This window comes from Neospora caninum, chromosome V (assembly GCF_000208865.1).
Source record: "Neospora caninum Liverpool complete genome, chromosome V".
In the NCBI taxonomy this organism is placed as follows: domain Eukaryota; phylum Apicomplexa; class Conoidasida; order Eucoccidiorida; family Sarcocystidae; genus Neospora; species Neospora caninum.
In genome coordinates, this window is record NC_018391.1 from 1,362,956 (window position 1) to 1,385,047 (window position 22,092).

Below are 22,092 nucleotides of genomic sequence, written 5' to 3' on the forward strand. Positions count from 1 at the left end.
ACAGAAACCTCACATTTTGTTCAAACGTGGCTGAGCAGATAGGTGCTATCTCCTGTTTTGACACTCGGAATCATGAAACACAAATGCACTCATCATGACAACCTTTCGAATAGCACCCATGCGTGCTATCGACGGTCGAGAGGGACAACGCCCGCGATAAGCCTCATGAAGGGGTACCCGAGTTCCTGTGAAGACCATCGGCGAGTGCACCAGAGGGTTCTTACAAAAAGATACGTGGGAACGCCCCGGTTGCTTTCAATTACAAAAAGAGATACATGCACAAAAGTGACGCGTAACGCAGACGGTGCTCAGGAAAGCCAGCGTCGACTCCTCATGGCTGCCACGACAACATGAAATACCTTGAGAGCGGCCGAGAGGCCGAGCCCGACAATGAGGCCATCGGTGAAAGCACTCTGCATGGCGGCAGCGGTAATGATGATCACAACATATTCAGCAAAGGAGACAATGCTTCGACTCGCAATCAGCCCGTCGTTCACCAGAACAACGCCAACATGGCACATAAACACCGCCGCAGCAGGTCGGGGGAAATATATTAGAATCACGTTAGGCGACAGAGTGAAAAGCAAGGCAATCGTCCCGAGGCCCACGAACAGAGACGCGGCATGCTCTCGGACGCCACACTTCCAGAAAAGCGTGGATGTTGAGTACGTCATATAGCACTGCAGCCCGCCAGTGAGCGCCGCGGCCAGACTGGCTAGGCCGTGGACTTTCAGCTCGTAGTCGAGAGAGGAAGGGATGCCAGAAGTGAGCGTCAGCGACGGAACGTTGATGGGTGCATGCAACACAGAAAACACAACTATTGCAATTATGGAGGGCGCCTGGGACAGTACGCAGTGCCAGTCCACACATCCAATCGAAAACTGCGAATAAATGCTAAGCTGGTCAGCAGTGTTTGCAGGCTTCCCGCCGCTGCTCAGTCCAGCAGGGTGGGAGTCCTGCAGCCGCGCAGACGCGGCGGTGCGTCCAACAGCTTCTGTAGGCAGCGCCACGGAGGCGCCGAGGTCGCCAAGCGGAGCGGCGCTGAAGGCGGAGGCCACCAGGGGCGACGGCTGCTCCTCGTCAGCAGCTCCAGGAGTGGTTGCCCAGCCGAAAATCCATCCCGACTCTCTCGCCCGTTCGACAGATATGCCGAAAAAGAAGAGGGCAGCGTAGAACATCACAGGAAAGGCAAGCAAGAAGATGGGTGTGAACGTGGGACTCGCATACTTGACCTCTGCGAGAATCAAAATCACCTCCACGAGCAGTGTGAGGCAGACGCAAGGGAAAGCAGACGCGGACAGAACCGTTGCAAAGGTTTCGGAGTTCCACTCCCACTCGCAGCCTGCGGCGACGCCCAGCGCAGCGCTCACCATGAAGAGGCCCATGCCGCCGATGCATCCGAGCAGCACGGTGTTCGGAATGTAGTCCGCGACGCGCCCGAGCTTCAGCGCGCCAAGAAAATAGAATGTCGCAGCGGTCAGAAAGGAGGCAACCATCCAGCACATCAGAATCGTACTGACAACCCACTCATCGCTGAGTCCCTTTGCAGCGGCGTTCTGAATGGCCGCAACGCTGATGCATTTCAGGAAAGGGACGTTTTCAATTGTGAAGGCTCCCACAGCGAAAGGGAACACAGAGAACAGCGCCATCACGACCTGGCTTACAGCAGTCGTGGTCAAAATCGCGGTTGCCCCGAGGGGTACGAGGTACGCGTAACTCGATGGAAACAGGAGCGTCGCGTACGGCATGTTGTCCAGCACGGCAATCAGGATACCCATCACAATCAAATGCGTCTGTTTGACGACCGAGAAGGCCGTGTGAGCCACCTTTTGACACACCGAGAGGTTGCCTGACGATCGACCTTCATCGCGGGTGCCTCCGGAATCTGCGACAATGCTTGCCTCCGCCTCAGTCCCCCAAGCAGAGCCGCTGCCTTCTGGCGGCGGTCGCACCGTATCGCCCTCAATACTGTCCTCCGGAACGCCTTCAGACTGCAACGGAGCCTGTGGAGCATGCAACCAAAAAACACCTGAGGACCGAACAGACTGCTTGCCTCGGCTGCCTCGCCCGGCTGCCGGCTCTTGGAGAGACATGCGGCGTGGAGAACTCGCAAAGTAGGAGTAATGCGAACGGACAATGCTGTGAGACGGTTCTGGAGCCAGCAGAGACGACCCAGAATCCGCTGTGACGGGATTGTCCGGGTGACCGCAGGCAGGCCACGAGACGTGAGCACGAGGGGGGGGGAAAGACCTGAGCGGAACCCCTCGAGCCGCCGATTGAGCGGTCGCACGTTGTCTTCTTCCCCCATTCTCGGGAGGGATCGACACATAGCACGAATCCTCCATCGTGTTGAGTTTCGCTACACAACACGTGATGGGCTTGGGCCCGCAGCTGGCCGCAGCAACCGCCTGGTCGCCGACAAAAAACGCTATTCCGAGGAGTGCTCCGACAGACAGGCAGCAAGAAGGCTACCCCGAGGGCACGCAGAGCTGCCTGAGAAGACCGAGTGAGAGTAAATCTTCGAAATGCAGCGGAGCTCTGGCGAGACGCGGACACGGTAAAGGACCTTTTCCCTTGTCAGGCAATGTTCCGCAACAACGAAAAAGCGGCCGTTCGAGCGGGGAGGCGACTCGCCCGTTCCCTCACCAAGTCCTGTGACAGACCAGGTGGGACCGACCCCGCGCAACAGCTGAAAAAGTGGCCTTCAAATGCGCACAATTACTCTGCGGTTGCACAAATTCTGCATTCGAACCCATCTGCGATTCAACGGAAAAAAAGTCACACATTGGCCGAAGGCGTTGGCCTCGCTTCATGCCACAGTGCGTCAGTTGGGCAGGGCGTGCGACTCGCAGTTTCGTCGTCGCCCCAGCCAAAAACGAATTCCAAATCTTGAAGGTGACGCTTGCGTGACTGAGAGGGCGTTTCAGTCCTTAGACTACTCATAAGGCTCCTGCGCGAAATATCCAACTGTTGTCTTCTTTTGAAGGCATGCATGCACAAGCGGAGCCAGAGAGACAGCGTCCCCTCAACTCCAGCGCTCGAATGAGCGTGCCGTCAGAAGCCGCCCTCAATAGACACCAGGCAGGACGCACCCGAACCGGCGACCTGCAAAATGCGAAATACTCGGGTCTGTTTCGAGGATTTCGCGTTGATTCCTGAAAATAGAAGAAACAGGCAGGGTGAAAACCATGTAAGATTTCAAGAATAAAGGAGGAGCGACTCAAGACAGGTGCGGAGTCACTGCGTTCCTCCACGGTAGTCACAGTTTCTCTCTCGACTAACCGGTGTCTTGCGAAAGATTGCCGATTGCCAGTTTAGACGGCATAGCTCGCTTGGACATCTCGGTCCCTACCGTCAAGCGTTAAACCGCTTTCAGACAGTTCACTCTGTTCTGCAGGGTTGATCACAAGGAACAACTCACCGCATTCGCTCCTTGCTAACCGAGACTAATTCCATTCCATGGTAAGCGGTGTGTGCCTACGTGCTGCTCCGGTCTGCTCGGTGAGTGCTCTGCTGGCGCTGCAGCGTACTCGTTCATCGTGACCACTTGGCATCGTGATGGCCTCCCTCTCTCCCAGCTAATGGCGCCCTTTCATATACATCAACCCTTGACGTCCAGTCCACAAATCAGGGGATCCCATGAGTCATTTTGACAAGCAACCCACCTGCTTGTTATTTTGCCTCCCCCTTACAGGAAAACTTCAGTTCGGAATCAGAAAGGGGAAAAGGGTACACTTAGATGGTACACAGTGAGAGTTATACACGGATTCGTTGTATACCGCTTAGCCGTTTGCTTGTAGGGAAGAGATGGGGGGGGGGGGGGGATTTGTGTAGGGCGACGGACATATTACAATTACGCAAACCTCTGTGAAAGCGTTAGCTCATTACCAGCAGATGCCACTCTATCAGACAGACCACGCGACTCAAGCAGAGAATACCGAAAGTTAAGGACCACTAAAGATCAGACTGCCAACTGCTGTGAGTAGGCGGTCGCTGGTATGCCTCGATGACGGCAGGCTGTCAGCCGAGGTCAGTTGAGGCTCAGTAGAAAAGGCGACAAAGTTAATGTGTGCGACACTTTCAGCCACAGTAGGAGAGGGTTAGAAAGAATACGGAGAGAGAGGCAATTTTCCGCTGGTGGCAGACGTGAGTTAGAGCTGCTACTGAAGGCTTTCTCCGATTCCATTACTGATGTGCCAGTCGGGCCTGTTGGCACGCATGCGTCCACGCAGAGAAGGAACGGCGACCAGTCATAGGAGACGAATAGCATAATGTGAATTTGGGGCGGTTGCGGATGTTTGCCCTGAACGCTGCCAGCCACGGAGATCACGCACACATATGCGGGGGGGGGGGGGGGGGGGGCACTTCACAGCTGCCGGTTTGGAGCTCCAGGAGCAACCATTTTGTACAGCCTTACGAAACAGTACCTCATAAAAATGGGTTTTGTTCAGTCAGATGACTTTCAAACATGTTGGCTCAGAGCATGACAGCGTAAACACTGACAATCTCTCAATGCTTACACCGTGTCAGGCCGCCAAGCGCCGATCTGTATGGATGTTGGGCACACACTGATGATGCGCGCCACACGAAAGAGTCAAGCAAGGTTGCCCGCAGTGAGGCTTGTCACCTGTTCCATCTTTTATGCCCATGGGATGCGGCTACAGGCCCAACACAGAGGACTAATGTCGGGAGGTCGGGTGCGGAAGTGTATTTCCACACGGAACAATGCCCGGGCACACATTTCCAGTGCCTGCCCGAGTAACCAAACATTTCCTATCAAGCGGGTGCACCACGTCTTTAAAAAATTCACGGATCAAGCTGAGACGTTGGTAAATCGGTACGACTTTTGTACAGATATTAGTTCACTCCGAACCATGCTCAACTGTTTGCTTCAAAATGTTTCCTGTGGATCCATATTAGGCCACTCGACACGTGCTGGTCCGTGCTTTTTCAACGCTTGTCTGTCACAACGTCCGGGGAGTGGACCGTTATCATAGATTGTTTGTTACGAGTCCATCCATCGTACGCGAAACCAAAAGGAAACTGTTGCTCATGATTGTCCAAAAACGCTTATCCTTTAGAGTTGCCGGACAAGCAACAACCACAGGAGTCGAGGGGCGGCGCTTCCCCCCTCCAACATGACACAGGTTGACGCCACGTATCGACAGCAAGGCACACATCTTCTGCCGTCGTACTCTTGAACTCATTCTGGCCAGAGGCACTGCCGAGAGACCTCCGATGACCTGCATCGGCGTTCCCTTAAGGTTTCGAGTTTGACACATGTGCTAGCAACGAGTGACGATGCTTGGGTCTGGCTACGCGGGTCGAAGTCGCCAAGTTTCCGGAAAAAGATTTGAACTGAAGCATTGTATTCCTCCATCCACGACACGTCCCTCGAGTCTGACAAGCTCGAGCAGTGAAGACTCACTGGGCATTCCACACTGCAGGAGGACGAGTGCCAGTGAAACCGGAGCTGGCGGAATCCTTGACCACGTACCCCAAAAAAGACCACTGGACACGAAACGTGGCCCGAGACTCACCTACACCAGAGGGTTTTAGTCGAGGCAAACAACAATCGATGGCGTTTCGAGGCTGTGCCGCGTTTTCCCCTTCCAGTCGGCCCGAAATTCGCCGAACCACGGCTACGCAACCAGCGCAATGCCCCTCTCTCAGGGACGGGAACGGACTCGCACCAAAGAGAGGCTCCTGAGATACGAGAAAGGTATAGGAAACACTGGGAGGCATCGACTCCCCTTTCTGGATAGTTATCTTGTGGGGCAATTGGCTTTCTGAGCCGGCACCACACCTCCAGAACGAAGACAAGTGTGCTAACGGTGGTCGCTCTGGCTAACTGTGGCGGTTTCACAGGAAGCTGAAGGGAAAAACACTGCTCCCCCCTGTTCTCTCTCCCCGAAGTGAAGGAAGACTGTATAAGTGAGCGAAAGAACCCTAAGGGGACACAAAACAGGTGGACAAAGAAGCGGGATGCGCCGAGCGGGGTGTTTTCCCCCGAGCCTTTGGTGCTGAGCCAGCGACAGCCGAGTCTCGCGAATCACCGGGCGCGACACGGGGTCTGTGGCACGTGCTTCACAGCAGCAACGCGCCTAGCGAGAAACGGCCTGTCGTTGATTAATGCGAGTGCTTACTAAACAATCTGGACCTATTCCGTTTCAAAGGTGCCCCCGTGCCTCCGTTGTTCGCACTTTTTCAATGACTCATCCTCTGCGCGGACAGTGGGAGGCCATCTCTCTCAGTCAACGTCCATAGCTAGTTCTCAATTCCTCCACAGTTGCATGCACCGTCGACTGGAGGACTCACGACGCTGTAAACTGGCTGAAACCACAACAACGAACACACTTTTCTTCCTTATCAGCTTCTTGCAGCATTTTCTGTGACACGGAGGGCCATACCCGTGCAAGGTCGCGTTCCCGGACTGAGTCTTTGGGAATCAGATGCTCGGTGACTCGTCCGGGCAATCGACGGAGTTCGTGCGAATCGTTGTTCGCTGCCCAGTTGACCTTTCTGTGTGCACGCCTGCTTTTCCTCGAGGCCTGCAGCTTTGAACAAGACAGGTGTGCCGCAAAACGAGTGGCTCAGCCAAGCTGGGACGAATAATCTTCCCTTTCTATTAGGCATCCTCTCTATACCGGAACTGCTTGCAGCCCACCTGACATCTGGCCGCGGCACCGCCGCGGGTTTCCCTTGAATTAACCCCGTCCTCTCTGGCTGGTTGCTCGTTGTTTGAGGTTCTCCACTGTCAGGATCTACCTGCTGGTGACGGAATAAACACTCTGCCACGTGCTCGGTCTGCTTTGTGCCGAATGCGTCAGCAGCAACTGGGGACGCGGCCTACTGTGCCATGGTGGCCTATTTTCGCTTCACGTTTGTTGTCTTACGCACACAGACTCAAGTCGTTTCGTGTGTGAAAACCACCGCATTTTGCTGCGTTCATCGCCCTGATGAAAACAGAGCGTCGTTCTCTCGCTGATACTGACGCCTCTTGAAGTAGGGCACCTGCCGTCTTCCAAAGAGGCACCCGAAGTCACCTGAGTTTTCTTCGTCAGCGTCACTCGCCGAAAAAGCTTCGGTTGGACGCGCGCCTAGTTTCAGTTATAAGATTGAAGATCAGTGTGCTCCTCAGGGGAGACTCACGATGCCTGGCTGACATTACCGAGAGGAAATGGCTGCAGATCTGGGCAGGTTTGTGTGGCGGGCGGATGCGAAGCAGGAGGGACTATTCTACACGGCAAGGGCGCTGAAGGAGCGACAAGGTGGGAGCCAATGGCGGAAGAAGAAAACCAAAAAATTTCAGCATGCGTTGCTAGCAGAAGAAAAAAATGTTGCCAAGCCCGAGCTGGCTAGCTCCTCTGCTCTGGAAGCCGAGATAAAGAGACGATGTCAGCCAGGCTTCTTCGTTCCCTGCCGATACCTGCTACCGTGCCAGCAGTACATGGAACTGTACCAGCGAAGGGCTAAAGAGGAACGAGAACAGCCTCACACAGACGACAGAAGATGCAGGTGCCGAGACACCGTACCGGTGGCAACCGGCGGATGTAAAAGGTACGCACTAGCTCGGGCCCATCAGCGTTGCACGTTGAATTCGAGACAGGTTTCCACAAGGCCGATTTCAACCCCTGTGTCGCCGTGCCACTTGCATAATGCTGTAGTTCATCCAGCGGAAACGTCTCTTTCGTTCGATGCTTTCAGCACTCCGTGTTGTGACAGCGCACCCGCTGAAGGAAGAGAAGCGGCTAGTGAAAACAATACAGCTCAATGAGGCGCATCACAACTCTTTGGACATGGACTTGTGTGGAGATGTTAGGAGGCGGAAATAATCTCCCGTGTGTCCTGCTGCAGCACCCATCCGACTGCGCCCGCCTCAGGCCGTCCATGTCATATCTATGGAGGAGCGTGTGTTTTGATAATGAAGTCCCCATAGAGGGGGCCAGGCGGAGGTGAAGTACCTTGTACATCACGCCGAGTTCCTTGCATAATTTCCACGGAAGGTTGACTGGCACAGTATGGCCGTAAACCGGCGCTGACGTGGTTTCGAAAGCGCAGGCCATGGACATGCCGTGGGGCCTTTTAGAAACTGAAGGGACGGGGCGGGGGGGGGGCGAGCGTGTGCGTGAATCCAGTCGATTTAGATGCTCGGCGGCCTCTCTGGCGTATGGCTACACTGCTGTGGAGAGGTTGTGGCCCACGGGCGGGAGGGGGGGGGGGAGGAATCCCCAGGACAGAGAAGCTGTACTCGCTAATGGCTGGGTTTTGGCGGGAAATTGGGTCTCTCGCGTTTCCAGCTTCACTTCGTTTTCCCGTCGCATGGCATTCAGTGACAAACCCCGACGTGAATGTTCGCGGTGTCTCGACAAGCCCGTCTGGCGATGCCGGCCGCCGTCCGTTGATTTGAGGCTCTTCCGTACGACGCCTTACGTCTCGGATGCAAGCAGAGTTTCTCGGGTGTGTGCCGGGGCGTTTTCGGGTGATTTCAACGGTCGCTCCGCGCTAGGGCAGCCTGTACTGGAGAAACTGCGATTGCATGCGCAGAAGCCGGGGAGAGGCCGGTCGATGCACAGTGGAAGCGACAGTCCCCGACGCCAGGTGACGAGTGTGACGCCTTTTCTGTCGGGCGACTATGGAGCGCTTGGCGCGGCTTCTGCATCCTCTCGGAAACGTAGTAACTCCACACTAGCCGCGCTACATCCAGCTCGGCCCGTGGAAGCCGCTGCTAGTGTCTGCCTGTGGTGCCAATTTCCCTTGTGCCGTCGCCATTTCGCGTACTACTTTTTCAGGGGACATCCTCTCGAAATGTTCGGCGTTTGGGAATATGGCGATTGCTCGGTAAGTAAACAGTTGTCTCAGGCCAGCAATTTACTGTGCTTCGATGTCCAGAACAAAGGGGGTGTTTCCATGCGGATTTGGAGACAGGCGTCACATGAGACACCTAGAAGGCGTTTTATCAGCAGGCGTTGTTGGAGAAGCTGCCTGCTGGTTGTTGCTTTTCACGCTCTAGGCATGCGTTGCTGTGCCACGTCGTGGCCAGGGCTGTGGTAGGCTGCTGTTGTTGATTATCGTGAGTGTTTTTAGGCAGCGTCCGCCCTGGCAAATTCGAGTTTATTTGCTGCATCCGACATAGAATATTACCTCCAGGAGCAACAGCTGGCGTGCCACGCGTACTAGCCGGCACAGCTTCTAACAGATTCAGTACCCCACAAAGCTCCAAGGAAGTAAAGAACGTTGGTAACAAACAGGCTCGTTGCGATGATAGTCTCACTGTGCATACCGCTTCGGGATGAGTAAAACACGGTCTCACCAAGGAAACTGTTCGCAGACGATATCGAGAGTGGCAGAATACCCTCGGATCGTGGTTCGCTGACTTGAGATGGATCCAGCGGCCACCCTCCGTTTTGGAGTAGCGATTGTTCGTGTGTTTGAATTAAGGTGATGTGTTAGACCCTCTCTGTTTTGCAGGTGTGCAACCCCCATTCCGCGCGATTTGGAGACGATCACGCGACACATGACACAGTGCTACCTGGCCAGGGTTCGCTAGACCGAGACAGAGCGGAGGATGGTCAGGCGAGCACGAGTGGTACGGGCCTTTCGGACATCTCGTGGGGAGAGTCGTTTCGCCATCCAGAAGCGCTAGCCCGAGCAGGCGCACAGATGGAGCAAGCAGAAAGCTGGGCGGGATATCCACGAGGGCGATACCAGATCAACGTAGAGAAGCCCGAGGGATCCGAGGACGATTTGGAGACGTTTGACTATGACATCTCTCCGAAGAGTCCATCATCGGCTTCTATATTTGTCGACGACGACACCTCGTCCCATACTCCGCGAAGACACCGTTTGTTTACCGGTGAAACAGCGGACGTGACAAACGTGTCAGGAACCGTAGGATCCTCTGGCCGTTGGCGAGCGTCACCCGCAGCCAACTCCAGATATACTGGCGAATTCGGAGCGACTTCCTCGTAAGCCGCGCTCAGACGCCGTTATTAAAGCCGCTGTGACGGAACGCCAGTTTGCGTTTCATGTGCGTTCACAGTTCTCGGCGAGTGCAAAGTTGCCTTCGGGGTGCTGGAGCCGCCGACGGGGCCCACCCTTAAGATTGGTAGACCGTAAACAGCGGCACCCGGCGCAAAATGTAGAGTGACTGAGCAAAGGCAAACCATTGCAACACGGTTCTGTTAGTCGAGACACGGAGAGGAAGAACATGCGCAAGTGCGGATCCGATCAAGACAATTGGGTTGCTGCTGAGATCCGTCTCTTACACAACAACACTCGTTTCTTGAGTGCGCGTGGCTGTTTAAGCCAGGCAAATGTGACTCTTTTCCAAACATGTTGGAAGTCTAGATGCTGTCACGGAAACGTTCCTCACGCTGATGTCTTCCTACCAAGAGAGAGACTGCACACCTCTATCGTGAACCCTTTTTCTGTTGACTTGGTGCATATCTTGTCCGTTCGTGTCTCCCAAATGCTCGTGTGCGTGTCTGTCAATTCATCGATTCCAATGCGACCGCAGACGGTACGGCGACCTTAGTGGTGTGGAGAAGTACACGGCCAACATGCAGCAGGCGGATTTCGATCGATTTTTTTCACTTATCCTCTCATGCCGGCGGTAAGTCGGGTCGTCGCCTTGGAGAAAAACGGACGCGCTAGTCCAGAGCGTTCGAATGCGACGGGAGACGCTGTCAGATGGCGGTGAAAGCTTCTTGCCTGCTCGCTCTTCTCACCGAAAGCGAATGCCCTGTTCTCGTTTTTGTAGGCTCGAGAAGAACATTGAGTCGCAGAACTTACAGCTGGAACTTTACGAGAAAGGGTACGGACAAAAGGTGATTGAAGAGGTTCTTCGAACTCCCGCAGTGAGCTCGGGGACTACCGCGAAGAACGAGCCGGCACGGAAACCCGCCACACAAGAGGGAAGGCGCACAATTTTGGGCAAATGCCAACCACCGAGGGAAACTGCACTTGGCAGCAAGTCACCCGCGAACTCCTTTCGGATTGGTGCCAAACAAGCAGGGGCTCCAGTGGCGCGCCAGGGCTTGCAGACTCCTCAAGTCCCATAAGCACATAGTGGGAAACCCGGACTGAAAACTAGGCGCCAGTGAAGAAATCAGCAGGAAGGTTACCTCTGTCCTGGTGTGCATATCGCGGCTCACCGGCGAAACCGAAAGGTGCGGTGCATAAACTGCTATGCAGCAAAGAGAACAAGGTTTTGAAGGCTTCTCTGAGTCTCAAGTTTTGCCGCCAGTTGAACAAAAGCTGAACTGGTGTATTTTAGCACCTCCAGTTCTTTAGTGTGAGCCCGTCGCTGTAGTCAACCCCAGGTAAAATGAAAAGGTCGGAGCTGGGAACAAAATTCGTTGGCCGACACAGGTACAGTAGAGATACATGTGAGGTGGCCGGGGCCTCCAGAAAGAGAATAGTTTTGACTGTCCCTTTTCAGTGCAGCAGCCAATGTGTCAGGCTGCATATTATTCCCCGGTAATATGTCGACAACATCTCGCGTGATGTGGGAAAGTCAGGCTGCTGGGAAGCCGCTGTCACGATCTCTGCAAGCAAAGAACTTGATTGGGGATCCGGGAGATGATATGGGATCAAACTGCAGCGTTTTTTGTGCGTAGCGGCTGCGACAGGATGAATGTCAAGGGGGTGCACAGGCTTCATGGAGGAAGGGACCAAGGCGAGATCCTCAACAAGAGCGTCGAGAGAGAGCATTCTCTTTTCTCCGCGTCAGAGTCAGGAGATGGAAGCAGGCTGTGCCTGCGTAACCTTCAAGCAAATGTTTGTTGCATTGCCACCACGAAACATCGGACTTGGCTGACTGTTACCACTGAGCTGCCCGGGGCACAGCGCGGTCGTGGCAGTGAATCCAGGACGCTAAAGTGGATATGATGTGTACCATAGAGAACCGAATTGTCACGAGAGAACTAGTCTTTACGTTCATCGTTTGGAGGTGGTAACCGCTCATTTCCCAGAGGAGCGTGGACTCCTGTTCTTTTTTAGCTTTACTCTTCCACTGTATGAGAAGACTGAGAGGTGTGCGTAGGGGACCCGTGCGTGTCACCCGGCAGTCTACTTTCGGCCCCGTGGCCACAGGGATTGGCGCCGTGCAGAATGCAAGGGTGCGAGCGACGACGAGCAGACCATCCCTGTCGGTTACAGCGTCTCGGTCGACTACACCAGCGTTTGTACAGGCAACGAGCAGGCTGAGAGCAGGCGGCACGTCACCAGCTAACTGAGAGCTAACTGTTGCTGCGGCGAATCCATGTATGGAAAGCGGTGCTTGAGGATGCTAGCTGAATCTGCATGGAAAATAGTGTTAAAGAACCATTGTGTCTGGCTTTCGCGTGCAGAGCTCTGAAATCCTTGACAGACACTTTTCTGTGCTGGTAGCACTCGCGATAACACTAACACTCCAGCAAAAATGTCTGGACTGTCCTATGCTGAGGTCAAGAAAACTCTTGAGGGTCTCCAGTGATTCCGTCCCATCCTCCAGACCGTTTGGAATCTACGTGTGGCGTGTGACACGACGAGTACTCGAGGACGTTTAGCGTATTTATCTCAACAAAAGCAGATGCAAATATGTTCCCATTAGCATGTGGGTATTTACATATGTGTATATATCGAGAAATGTGTCTTGATTCTGCCGTGTCCCCTTCTGCCTCAGTCGCTCATTTGCAAACGGAAAAGTTGAGAGGAAAACTTCCGGGAGTCCACGCACCAAGCCTCACTAACCTGGCGACGAGCTGTGGAATAGCAGCCAATCTATGGCGCACTCTACATTTACATGGCTTCCGCAGTGGGTTTCCCCCCAGTCTTCTCCCCCTTCTCTCCCACACGTGTTGATCTCGTCTTTGGTCCTGCAGTCATCTGTGCTTTCGAGTGAGCGTCTTGAGCCAACCATATGAGAACATGGCATTCGCTCTTTCTATGCCGCACCGGTCGCCTGCCGGTGACGTAGCCGAGCAGACTGGATATGTGCCAGTCGTGTTCTACAGTAGCACAGCGCCAGGTTTTTGGACCTCTCCATTACGACTACGAACTTCCCTTCAACCTTGCTCGCTGCGCCTCCTGCGAAACTGTCTCCTGTACCTCTCCTTTGTTTCTGCTCTTGGCCTCGGGCTGTCTGTCGCCCCCGTACGTGACTTGCGTTCGATCGGAACGTCTGCTATTTTCGCGCGTGGGGTGGATGGAGAGGCACAAGGGAATGAAACTCCCCAAACCCCTAGGCAGACGCAACTGATTGTCTAGTGAGTGATGCGAGGCAGATGGATTTTTCCTGTTTGTAACACTGGAAAGGCGCGCTCTGCTGAGTCGGGGCCCGCAGGGGCTTGGGGCTATGACTTACATGACGTCAAAGACCCGCTGTCTTGGCTTCTCTTGGGAAAAGTCAACGAAAAGCAGACGCTCAGGAACTGGGAAAGGACGGCGACGGCCTCGCCCGCATGTCTTTTCCGCGAAAAACACAGAGGCGAGCACCACCGCGTTTCTTTTGAGCTCCACGCCGTTCGCACTCCTCACAAGACATGCGGAAGGATAAACAGTTCCGCGCGACGGACCGTTTTTACACACCCATGTGGTGGAACCGGTAGACACTCCTACGACGGTCATGGCTCTTACTCAACCTCTCCCAAGTAGTCCTTGATTTCCGCCGGAGTCAGAATGCGGAATTTGCGGTCCTCCCCTACGACACCGATTTCAATGTTGTGCTCGTTCATTGCTCCTTCAAAGCCTTCCTTGAGCGTCAAAATGGCGGTGTGAATCGCGTCTTCCAGTTCGATATCTGGGTTGTACCTGCGAAGAAACACGAGGTTCACAGAAGTCATCCGCGCTGTTCTTCCATCTGCCGCTCTCACGTGAATCACCCGCCTCGACAGCAGCTAGCGTATGAACTGTACGTCCACCCTTCCGGCTCCGCGTCCCGGGCATTTGCTCTGTCTATTTCACGGCCTGTCTCGCCTCCTCGGAGTCGAAGCTTTCAATTTATGACTCGTCTTCGAACGGCAACTTCTCGCAAGTCGAGAACCAGGCGTCGGCGTTCCTTCTCAAAACGCTGTGTTTACAGCTGGAGACAGGCTTCTGCGTCCTCCGTGGAAAACACCAATTCACTCCATGCAGACCCCCCCCCGGCGCGTCAGTCGCCAGATATACATGTACATATTTGTCTTTGTGTATGCGTTTTTTTGTGACTGGATGAGTGTCTGTTTGTTTGATCATGACAAGCCGCCTAGAGCTGGTTATACGGGAAGGGAAACGACGCTTGAAGCCTGCTTCTCGTCTTACCGCTTTTCCAGAAAAGTCTTTGCATTCTGCATGTCACGGCCAATCGCAGAAGCCTTCCATCCGAAATAGGCGCCACTCGGATCCACCTGGTACAGCTGGGGGCCGTACTCGTCGTAGCTAGAAGGAACCGCAAGATAGACACGGCCAGTCGCTTGAAAAGCGCTGTTTGCGCGGAGCAGTGGGTTACATGCATCCAAGAAAGACTCAAGAACCCCTCCACAGCCATCACCGTTTGTCGCACGACGCAACGAAGGAATGCTCGATTTTGAGGTCGTGCGCCACTACAGAGACGGGACAAGCATTTCAGCAACGTTCCAAAAGCGCCGACCCCATGACACGCGTCGATTCGAGGGAGCGTCTCAACGGCAAACCCATCGGCCACCTCTGAACATACACAACACTACCGGTCACGCACGAAAAAACGCGAGTATCCGACCTAACACTGGTGTTTTCGTTACAACCCCGGCATCTCTCCTCCAGTTATACGTAATACAGATCTATGCCTCGTTGCACGTTTTGGACGCACGCAAACGCCCCCGGTGTTCCTGGGCACGTAGGCAGATGCAGCACACCGATCTTTCGCTCTGACCGCCTTTTTGTCCCACAAGTTATCTATCGCCAAAAAAAAAGATGCATGCGCTTACCCGGCGACGAGGAGAGACAGACCAAACGGCCGAACACCACCGGACTGCGTGTACTCCTGCATCACAGCTGCGACGTCTTGCACCAGTTGGCTGACAGAAATGGGCGTCTTGTAGAACAAGTTATACGCAGCAGCCTGAGCGCAGCCGACAAAACAGAAAAGAAAGCAACAGGTGAACAGACGCCGCGCGGGGACGAGACGGGGAAACAGCAGGGAGAGACTGCTTTGAGCGCACAAGGACGTTTGCCCACCGATTTACCCGGCGAGAGCTACAGCCTTTCGCGCTTGGTTCCCCCAGCGCGTCCGTTTTCACCACGGCAAGATCCGTCACTTGCGCTCGCCCCGTTTCCCGTTCTCCTCAGGACGCGGTAGCCACCTGGTTCTCCCCCGCCCCCGTCCTCTTGAGCAGCCGCCCAAACTGCCTTTTCCCCGAAAGCTTTAAAAGGGCTGAGGCGGAACCCTCTCCTGGGTGGTTTGCTCTATCAGGCTCAGGACAAAAACACACAGCACACGGGAAGAGATGGGGACAACCTCGCGTGATTCGTTTCTGGCAAAGAGTGCAAAAATTCTAGACCGCTTTACAACACGCGACGTGATTGATTTGAGACACGTGCGCCGCCTCACGACCAGAGGGATGCGAGAGGCGTGGACAGGAGGGAATCTGACCCCCTCAGCCACACACACACACACACACACACACATGCGGCTGAAACACGACGGCGGATGTCCACGCGCAGGGACGGAGAAGCTCCGGAGGGTTTCTTGTCACGCGAGGACACTCGATGCTCCTGGACTGTCAGACGTAACCCGTTTTCGCGTTGCTCGCAGACGAGTCTCTCACCTCCTTTCTACCCTTTTTCATCACCACGCGGAAGTCGGCGGGCATGCCCGCACAGACGCAGCCGATGTTGGGTGTGAAGTGTTCGACTTTCCGGACTGAGGCCTCCTCGATGAGGGGAGTGGTCAGTTTTTTTTCTGCAGCGATGACGACTCCGTTCTTGGCTTTGATTCCCAAAGCCGGCGCTCCTTGCTGCACGCGGTTGAGCGCGTACTCGATCTGAACCAACTTCCCACTGGGGGAGAAGGTGGTGAGACTGAAACTGTACTCGCCGTCGCCTGCCATGGCGTCTGGGCGTTTTCGAAAACGGGAAACGGGCGATTCGCTTGAGCTCGCGCACGAAAATATGGAGAGGTGCTCACGTCCTCCAGGCGTGCAGTCGTGTTCTCAGGTCGCCGTCTCGGCAGAAAAAACTACCGACAGGAGAGAAGCAAGCATGCAGGAGGAAGCAGAACACGCGAAACACAGTGTACAGTCTTGGCACACGAGCGACGTACGCAAGCGAGACACAGGACGAGGTTTACACACATTGAGAGCTGCAAACACACACCGGACGGGAAGGGTGTCCGAGCCTCACACCGTCACGTCTGTCACCCTTTTGCCCGTTCGAAGAAAGTGTGGCAAAGAAAATTCCAACGGCGCCACGCAAGCCCGCATGTGCCAAGTGTACATACGGAAGAGAAGCTGAAACAGTGGAGGGTACGGACGACACTCGCATGCCGCAGGACAGGGACACAGACGAGTCTGCGATGTGCGTCACATCCCCTGCTTTGCGTATCTCAGGGGGAAGAAACTTACACGGAGAGACAACGTAGGCAGTCAGCAAGAAGTGAAACAGAAGACAGGAAGGAGCGCGGCCCAGACACGAAAGCAACTTTCTCCGGAACCACCGGCAAGAGGCTGGTGTGAGAAGGGTCGGGTAGAGAGTTGTTTTTCGAAAGTGGTGCATGCGCACGCCTTGCTCGCCTGCGCTGGCCTCGAGTGCGCGCTTGTCAATCCGTGACACGAGCGCGACTTCCTATATTTCTTTTGCACACACCTCAACAGACTTGCCAATGGTTTTTCCTCTCGCGTGTTCGTGACGCCTTGGCCGGTCAGACAGCGCGCTCGAACGCGCGCCTCGCTTGTCTCCCAGCGCAAACTTCTGTGCCAGGGGGCTGGGTTGACGCATTGGATGGGCAGCGTCCTTTTTGCGTGGCCTTTTCTTTTGTTTCTTGGCTTTCTTCAATCGAGATTATTAGGCGCTAGAGGGATGGTAGAGTTTGCGAAGTGTCTCGACTCTGTCTCCTCAGATTTGGGGGCGGGCCCCTTGGAGTGTGTCTTCTTTCACAGCTCTGTTGAGCACAACCCAGCTCTTCAAGTAACCCTTCACTTTCGTGCGCCAGGTCGAGGATCATATCTCACAGTTTTGTCTGCTTTTCCCAGGCCTTCTATCACGCCACGACTTAGGGGAGAGACCGCGTGGACGGAGTCGTCTTCTGGTCCTACTGTTTGCGGGCTGTCTTGGTGTGGATCTCTCGAACGAACGAAGAGCGGCGCTCTGTGATACGGAGCCAGCGGTTCGGACTGGGTACGCTTCAGGAACAAGACAGCCCCAGCGGATAAAAGGCAACGCCTGCGCCAGTATCATGATTTTAGGTGAGATCCGGATTTCTCAACGCCGTCTGTCCTCACGAAGAGAATACTCAATTGTTAGACCTCTGTTCGCGAGAGGCCGAACGCTGGCGAGAGCTACGCGCGCGGTACACTCATGTGCGTCATTTTCTACTGCGGAACGGCAGGACACGCCGAGGCATTTTTGGTCTTTCCACGGTGCATTGCATCCGAGGCTGCTTGAGGAACTGGGCGGATTCGAATGTTTTTATATTCAACACCGAGGGTCTTTTCGTGCCTGCGGAGGAATTGTGGGCACTCGAGGGAAATGGTTCGCCTCCTTTTCCCAGCCTGTCGATCGAACCCCGAGAGAAGTCGTCTCCGGAAAGGGCCAGAAATGGACGCTCTGTCTTTCTTGTGTGCATATCTCGTTTCTAGGTCTCTTGGCGGTAGGTATTCTCTGGGGGACGACCGTCCCTCTCATGCGCGACGGCGGCCTGGCCTCGGAGGGCGCCTGCAAAGCTTCCGCACTCGAGCCCAAGGAGCTGCCGCCGCATTCGCCGGGGAAGAAGCCTGCTGGAGGCCTCGTTGCTTCTGTTCTCTGCCTTGTCCGGCTCCTCATCCAATGGCGAGTAAGACCGCCCCAAAGTACCGAGCATGTCGAAAGTATACCGGCGAAGGCGTCAAAACTTCCCCAGGCCGTACTCGCTTTCACACGCTGCGCATTTTTTTCCACAGAAGCTACGGCCACACAGGGCTCTTGAGTCAGGATTGCGCGTACGCGGGTTTAGCCAGTCAGGAAAACTTTGGCACGCGCAGGCAAGAAATAGTTCACAGATCTCCAGTCTTTCTCTGCCGCCGTGCACTCGGAGATCGCGGATCCCTTCTGCCTTTACGGGCGTTGGAGGCCGCGCGCCACACACAGGCGTCACGCCTCTGAGGGATGTGCCCAGGGCGTCGCCGAACAGAGCGCATCGACTTTGCTTTCCGCGGGGGGCGGATTGATCGCAGAGATTCTCCCCGTTCTCCAGGTTGTCTTGGCCTGCCGCAGTCGCGAAAGACCCCCCCCTTTCCTTGTTCATCTGTGCCAAAGTTCGTGCCGAGCCCTCAAATCCGCACACACACACACATGTCTGCCGGTCCTGTCTGTTTGCCAGGTGCTCGTTCCGTATTTGTTAAACCAGTGCGGATCGTTTTGTTACTATTTTCTTCTGGGGGAATACGGTGAGTCTCTGACACTGGCGAGAAGGGATTCGCTCTCTGTGTGCTGCCGCCGCGAAGTGCGAATGAACTGGAGAGTGTCCCACACCTCTCCCGAGCCGCCAAACTGGACGCCGACCGCCGAAATCGACTGCGCTTGGGGACCTCGGAGGGGCGGAGCAGGGCCAGCGCAGGCGGGACGGATCGCGTAGAGATGCATCACTCTGGGCGAGAGAAGTTGCCAAAACGAGTCCACTGCAAAAATAAGATAACCCTCCGGAACTGTGTGGCGGCCATCTGTTTCTTACGGGCTTCGTGCCTCTCCACAGTCCCGAGGATCAGGGACAGCTTGTCCCGCTGGAACGGAGCAAAGCATCAGGGTTAGATAGGAAAAGTAGCAGTAAAAAGATTTGGATTCACTAGAACACCGAACCGTTGATGTAATAAACGGGGGGGAAATATTGGCAAGAACCCACAGAATAGATGCTGAGGCACAGGACGACAGCTGTGTGCTCCCTGTGGGTCTGTTTTCGTGATGTGTGCCCCACGCCTCGGGGTACGCGTGGGCAATGCAGCTGTATTATGAGGACTTTGTCGAAGTGAAGTTTTGCTTTTTGCAGTACATTTCTTGGGAAGTCTTCTGGCCAAGAGTTACGAGGTCGATCGTGCTTATTCATGTCTCGTTGCCGGCGTTGCGTGCTCGCGACCTTTTTTGTAGACCTGTCGATCACGGCTCCTCTGGCGAATACCCTGGCTTTTTTCTTCACGTTCTTGACCGAAGCAATCATGAATAAGGCTCTGCCCTCCGCCCGTAAGCGCTGTTTCCCTGTTGTGGAAGAGACAGGACGAACGCCCCCCTGCAGAACTCAGCTGGCAGTGAGACACGAGGACAAAGCTCTCTAGAGAGAGCCTGTCGCGGAGCGGGGCGTCGCCGGGGCCCTCTGGCGGCCACTGGGGGCCTGGATCTATGAACGACGCGGGACTGCCTCATCTGTGTACCTAGGGGGTGACTTCAGGCGATCTGCGCTGTCAAGCGCAGGCTTAGCAGGACTGGGAGATTCTTGGGCAACGCGCGGTGCGGTGCCGCGCATTCCCACCGGAGATGCGTGTAAATAGAGCCTTGGTTGACGCGCGTTTACCAATGCCGGCGGTGGCTTTTTCTGTGTGTGGCTGCGACACAGAAGAGATTTTGGGGTGCACCTTGATACTCTTCGGTTTCGCGATCTGCGTCAGCGGCTAAGCTACGCCAGCCTTAGCTCGCCACAAAGGCTTCTTCGTGGGCGATCGCAGTCGAGGCCACGTTCCGAACTCCTTTCTCTTTCCTTGTAGCTCTTGCGTCTCTCAACCCTCCCGGTTTTTTCATTTGCGCGTTCATTCGGTGCGCTGTATTTGCGTCTCCGAGACACACCGTATTCGAATCTGCTGGAGAGGAGCCTGCCGCCTCTCCGACTCCGTTTATCATGGTTCGGGGCTTTCCGTTTTCGCCCGCCAGTGCTCGAGGCAGCACGCGTCTCAGACTGGTAGTGGGTCCGAGCTCTGCCGTGAAAGGGCTGAGGCTCGATGCTCACTTGCAAGTTCGTCGGCCTCTGCCGTTGTTGCTTGTGAGTGCTGATTCCTCGGTGCAAGGCGACCAGAGCGGTGACCGCCTTCCCAGAAGAGGGACGATTTCCTCAGCCTTTCTGAGGTTTTTGGCCCGAAACCCCAACAGGAGTTCTGATGAGCGGGGGTTGAGGCCTCAGGCATCTTCCCTCTGGAAAACCGCTCGGCAGGAAGCCTGGGTTCCCTGGCTGCCTCACAGCAGCTGCAAGGCTTGGATCTGCACTGGGGTTCCTCACCTGGTGCTCGTGCAGCCTTGGGAAGTGGAAACCTTCAAGGAGTCGATCGTTAACGTGCTGAGACTCTTTGGAACGGCTCCTGCTTCCCTGGTGGCCGTGACGGGCTCAACGCACCTAACGCCTGGACAGTTCTCCATTGAAGGGGGCGAAAGTGAAGGTCGCGACCGCCACCCAGCCTTGTCCGGACTGGACACGGCCCTTGGCTCAGATGCCTATTTGATACTTCGATTTGGACTGGGAAGGCCCCGGGAGCACGCGCTGCTCGAGAGGTTCAAGCAAGAACTGTTTTCTGAGAAGGAAGCGCATTTGCTGGAAAGAAAAACGTTCCCAGAAGCCAGCGAAATGATTCAGCGGGTGCTTGTGGGCGATGAATTCGCCAGTCGAGACAAGCTGCGATTTCGATGTGACTACCCCCTTCAAGAAGGAAGGCCGAAAGGAGTTGACTCCAAAGCTGGAAGGAGCAAAAAGAACTTCCTTAACCGTTTGCAGCGGCATCTCAACAGGTGACCCGTGTGGTCGGTTTTTTATTTCTCGTAAACCCTGGACAGTCACTTTTGACCGAGATACACTGGCTTCAATCACACTTAATCCCTACTCAATTCTGCGGCTGGCATGAATTCTAGCGAGCGCAGACATAGGACATTCCTCTCATCCACGGTCACTTACACAAATGGTGAGCGCGTCGGTCCGTGCGTTGCTAGCAAGCAGTGCACTGACAGTCAGGTGTATGTACACTCTGGCAAGGACGGCTGTCAAGGCCAACAATCGAGTTCCGAGTCGATGCTGATTTCTGGCGTGCCGCTGTCCGGAATTGGTCACCACCGCGTACTTTTGATATCCCGGGCAGAGAATCCGCTCAAGGCTGCAATCGTTTTCCTCCGGATAGAGACAGGAGGCGATACAGACAGGATCTCGTAGTGGCTAAAAGGCCTCGACGAACCCACTGGTGCCAAACAATGCTTCCGGGAATGTAGGGGGAGCACAGCTTCATTCGGCGTCCAACATCTACGAGACGATGACCGAGCGTGGTTGTTGCACCCGGGCCCTTGCTGAACATAGGACAGAGCCTGTATCGAAGTTGCTACCGCAACACATAGGCATTCTAACCGAAAGGCTGAATGGCAGCGAGAATGACGCACGTACAAGAACAGTTTCAGCACAGCTTCTCCTGCTTTTAACATACGTGCCGTGTCCCCCCATAACTTCCACAAACTTCAGACGTATATCCGTATTGTGCATTGTCTTTCGCCTTTTCCCAAGCAATGCGCTGCACAGCTGCGTTTGCAAGGGCGGCCGGAAGCGGCTTCACAGCCAACCGGGTGTATCCGTTTTTCCTCGGTACAAACTGCCACTTTTCGACTGGACGCTATAACGGTGAGAGTCCTCGAGCCGTGACAGTGCTTCCTGCCTTCGGCTGCTTTTCCACCGGGTCTGCCGGTGAGTACCTCTCTTCCTTCACAAGATGTCTTCTCGGGAGCGACGTGGTCCGCCTCGCTCTGTGGACAACAATGGTTTAGATCTTGAAAGTCTTTGCCGGATTCCAGATCTATTGTGTTGGCAGAACGTCGTTGAGAGAACGATTATGGAAATAGAACATTGTCGCCACGGGGCTTCCGCTGTGAAATGCGTGTCTTACTGTAGTCGCGATACCCTAAGGGTCCAAAAAAGCTGCTGGAGGTTCCACCGGCGATTTCAAGCAT

At 55.0% G+C, this 22,092-nt stretch overlaps 3 protein-coding genes across 3 annotated transcripts; 1 reads left to right on the forward strand and 2 right to left on the reverse strand.

Moving 5' to 3' along the window:
- Positions 1 to 308: 308 nt before the first annotated feature.
- On the reverse strand, positions 309 to 2,093 carry NCLIV_0137 (sulfate transporter family domain-containing protein; the record flags this gene model as incomplete). Its single annotated transcript, XM_003881566.1, has 1 exon — positions 309 to 2,093. One exon carries the CDS (start codon positions 2,091 to 2,093, stop codon positions 309 to 311), a length of 1,785 nt encoding a protein of 594 aa, XP_003881615.1.
- A 5,087-nt stretch (positions 2,094 to 7,180) lies between these two features.
- NCLIV_013770 (conserved hypothetical protein) lies at positions 7,181 to 11,063 on the forward strand (the record flags this gene model as incomplete). The annotated part of the gene is made up of 5 exons (XM_003881567.1): positions 7,181 to 7,560; positions 8,793 to 8,841; positions 9,472 to 9,968; positions 10,520 to 10,615; positions 10,763 to 11,063. 5 exons carry the CDS (start codon positions 7,181 to 7,183, stop codon positions 11,061 to 11,063), a joined length of 1,323 nt encoding a protein of 440 aa, XP_003881616.1.
- Positions 11,064 to 13,616: 2,553 nt separating this feature from the next.
- On the reverse strand, positions 13,617 to 16,049 carry NCLIV_013780 (hypothetical protein; the record flags this gene model as incomplete). The annotated part of the gene is made up of 4 exons (XM_003881568.1): positions 13,617 to 13,794; positions 14,284 to 14,400; positions 14,928 to 15,061; positions 15,768 to 16,049. 4 exons carry the CDS (start codon positions 16,047 to 16,049, stop codon positions 13,617 to 13,619), a joined length of 711 nt encoding a protein of 236 aa, XP_003881617.1.
- Positions 16,050 to 22,092: the final 6,043 nt, after the last annotated feature.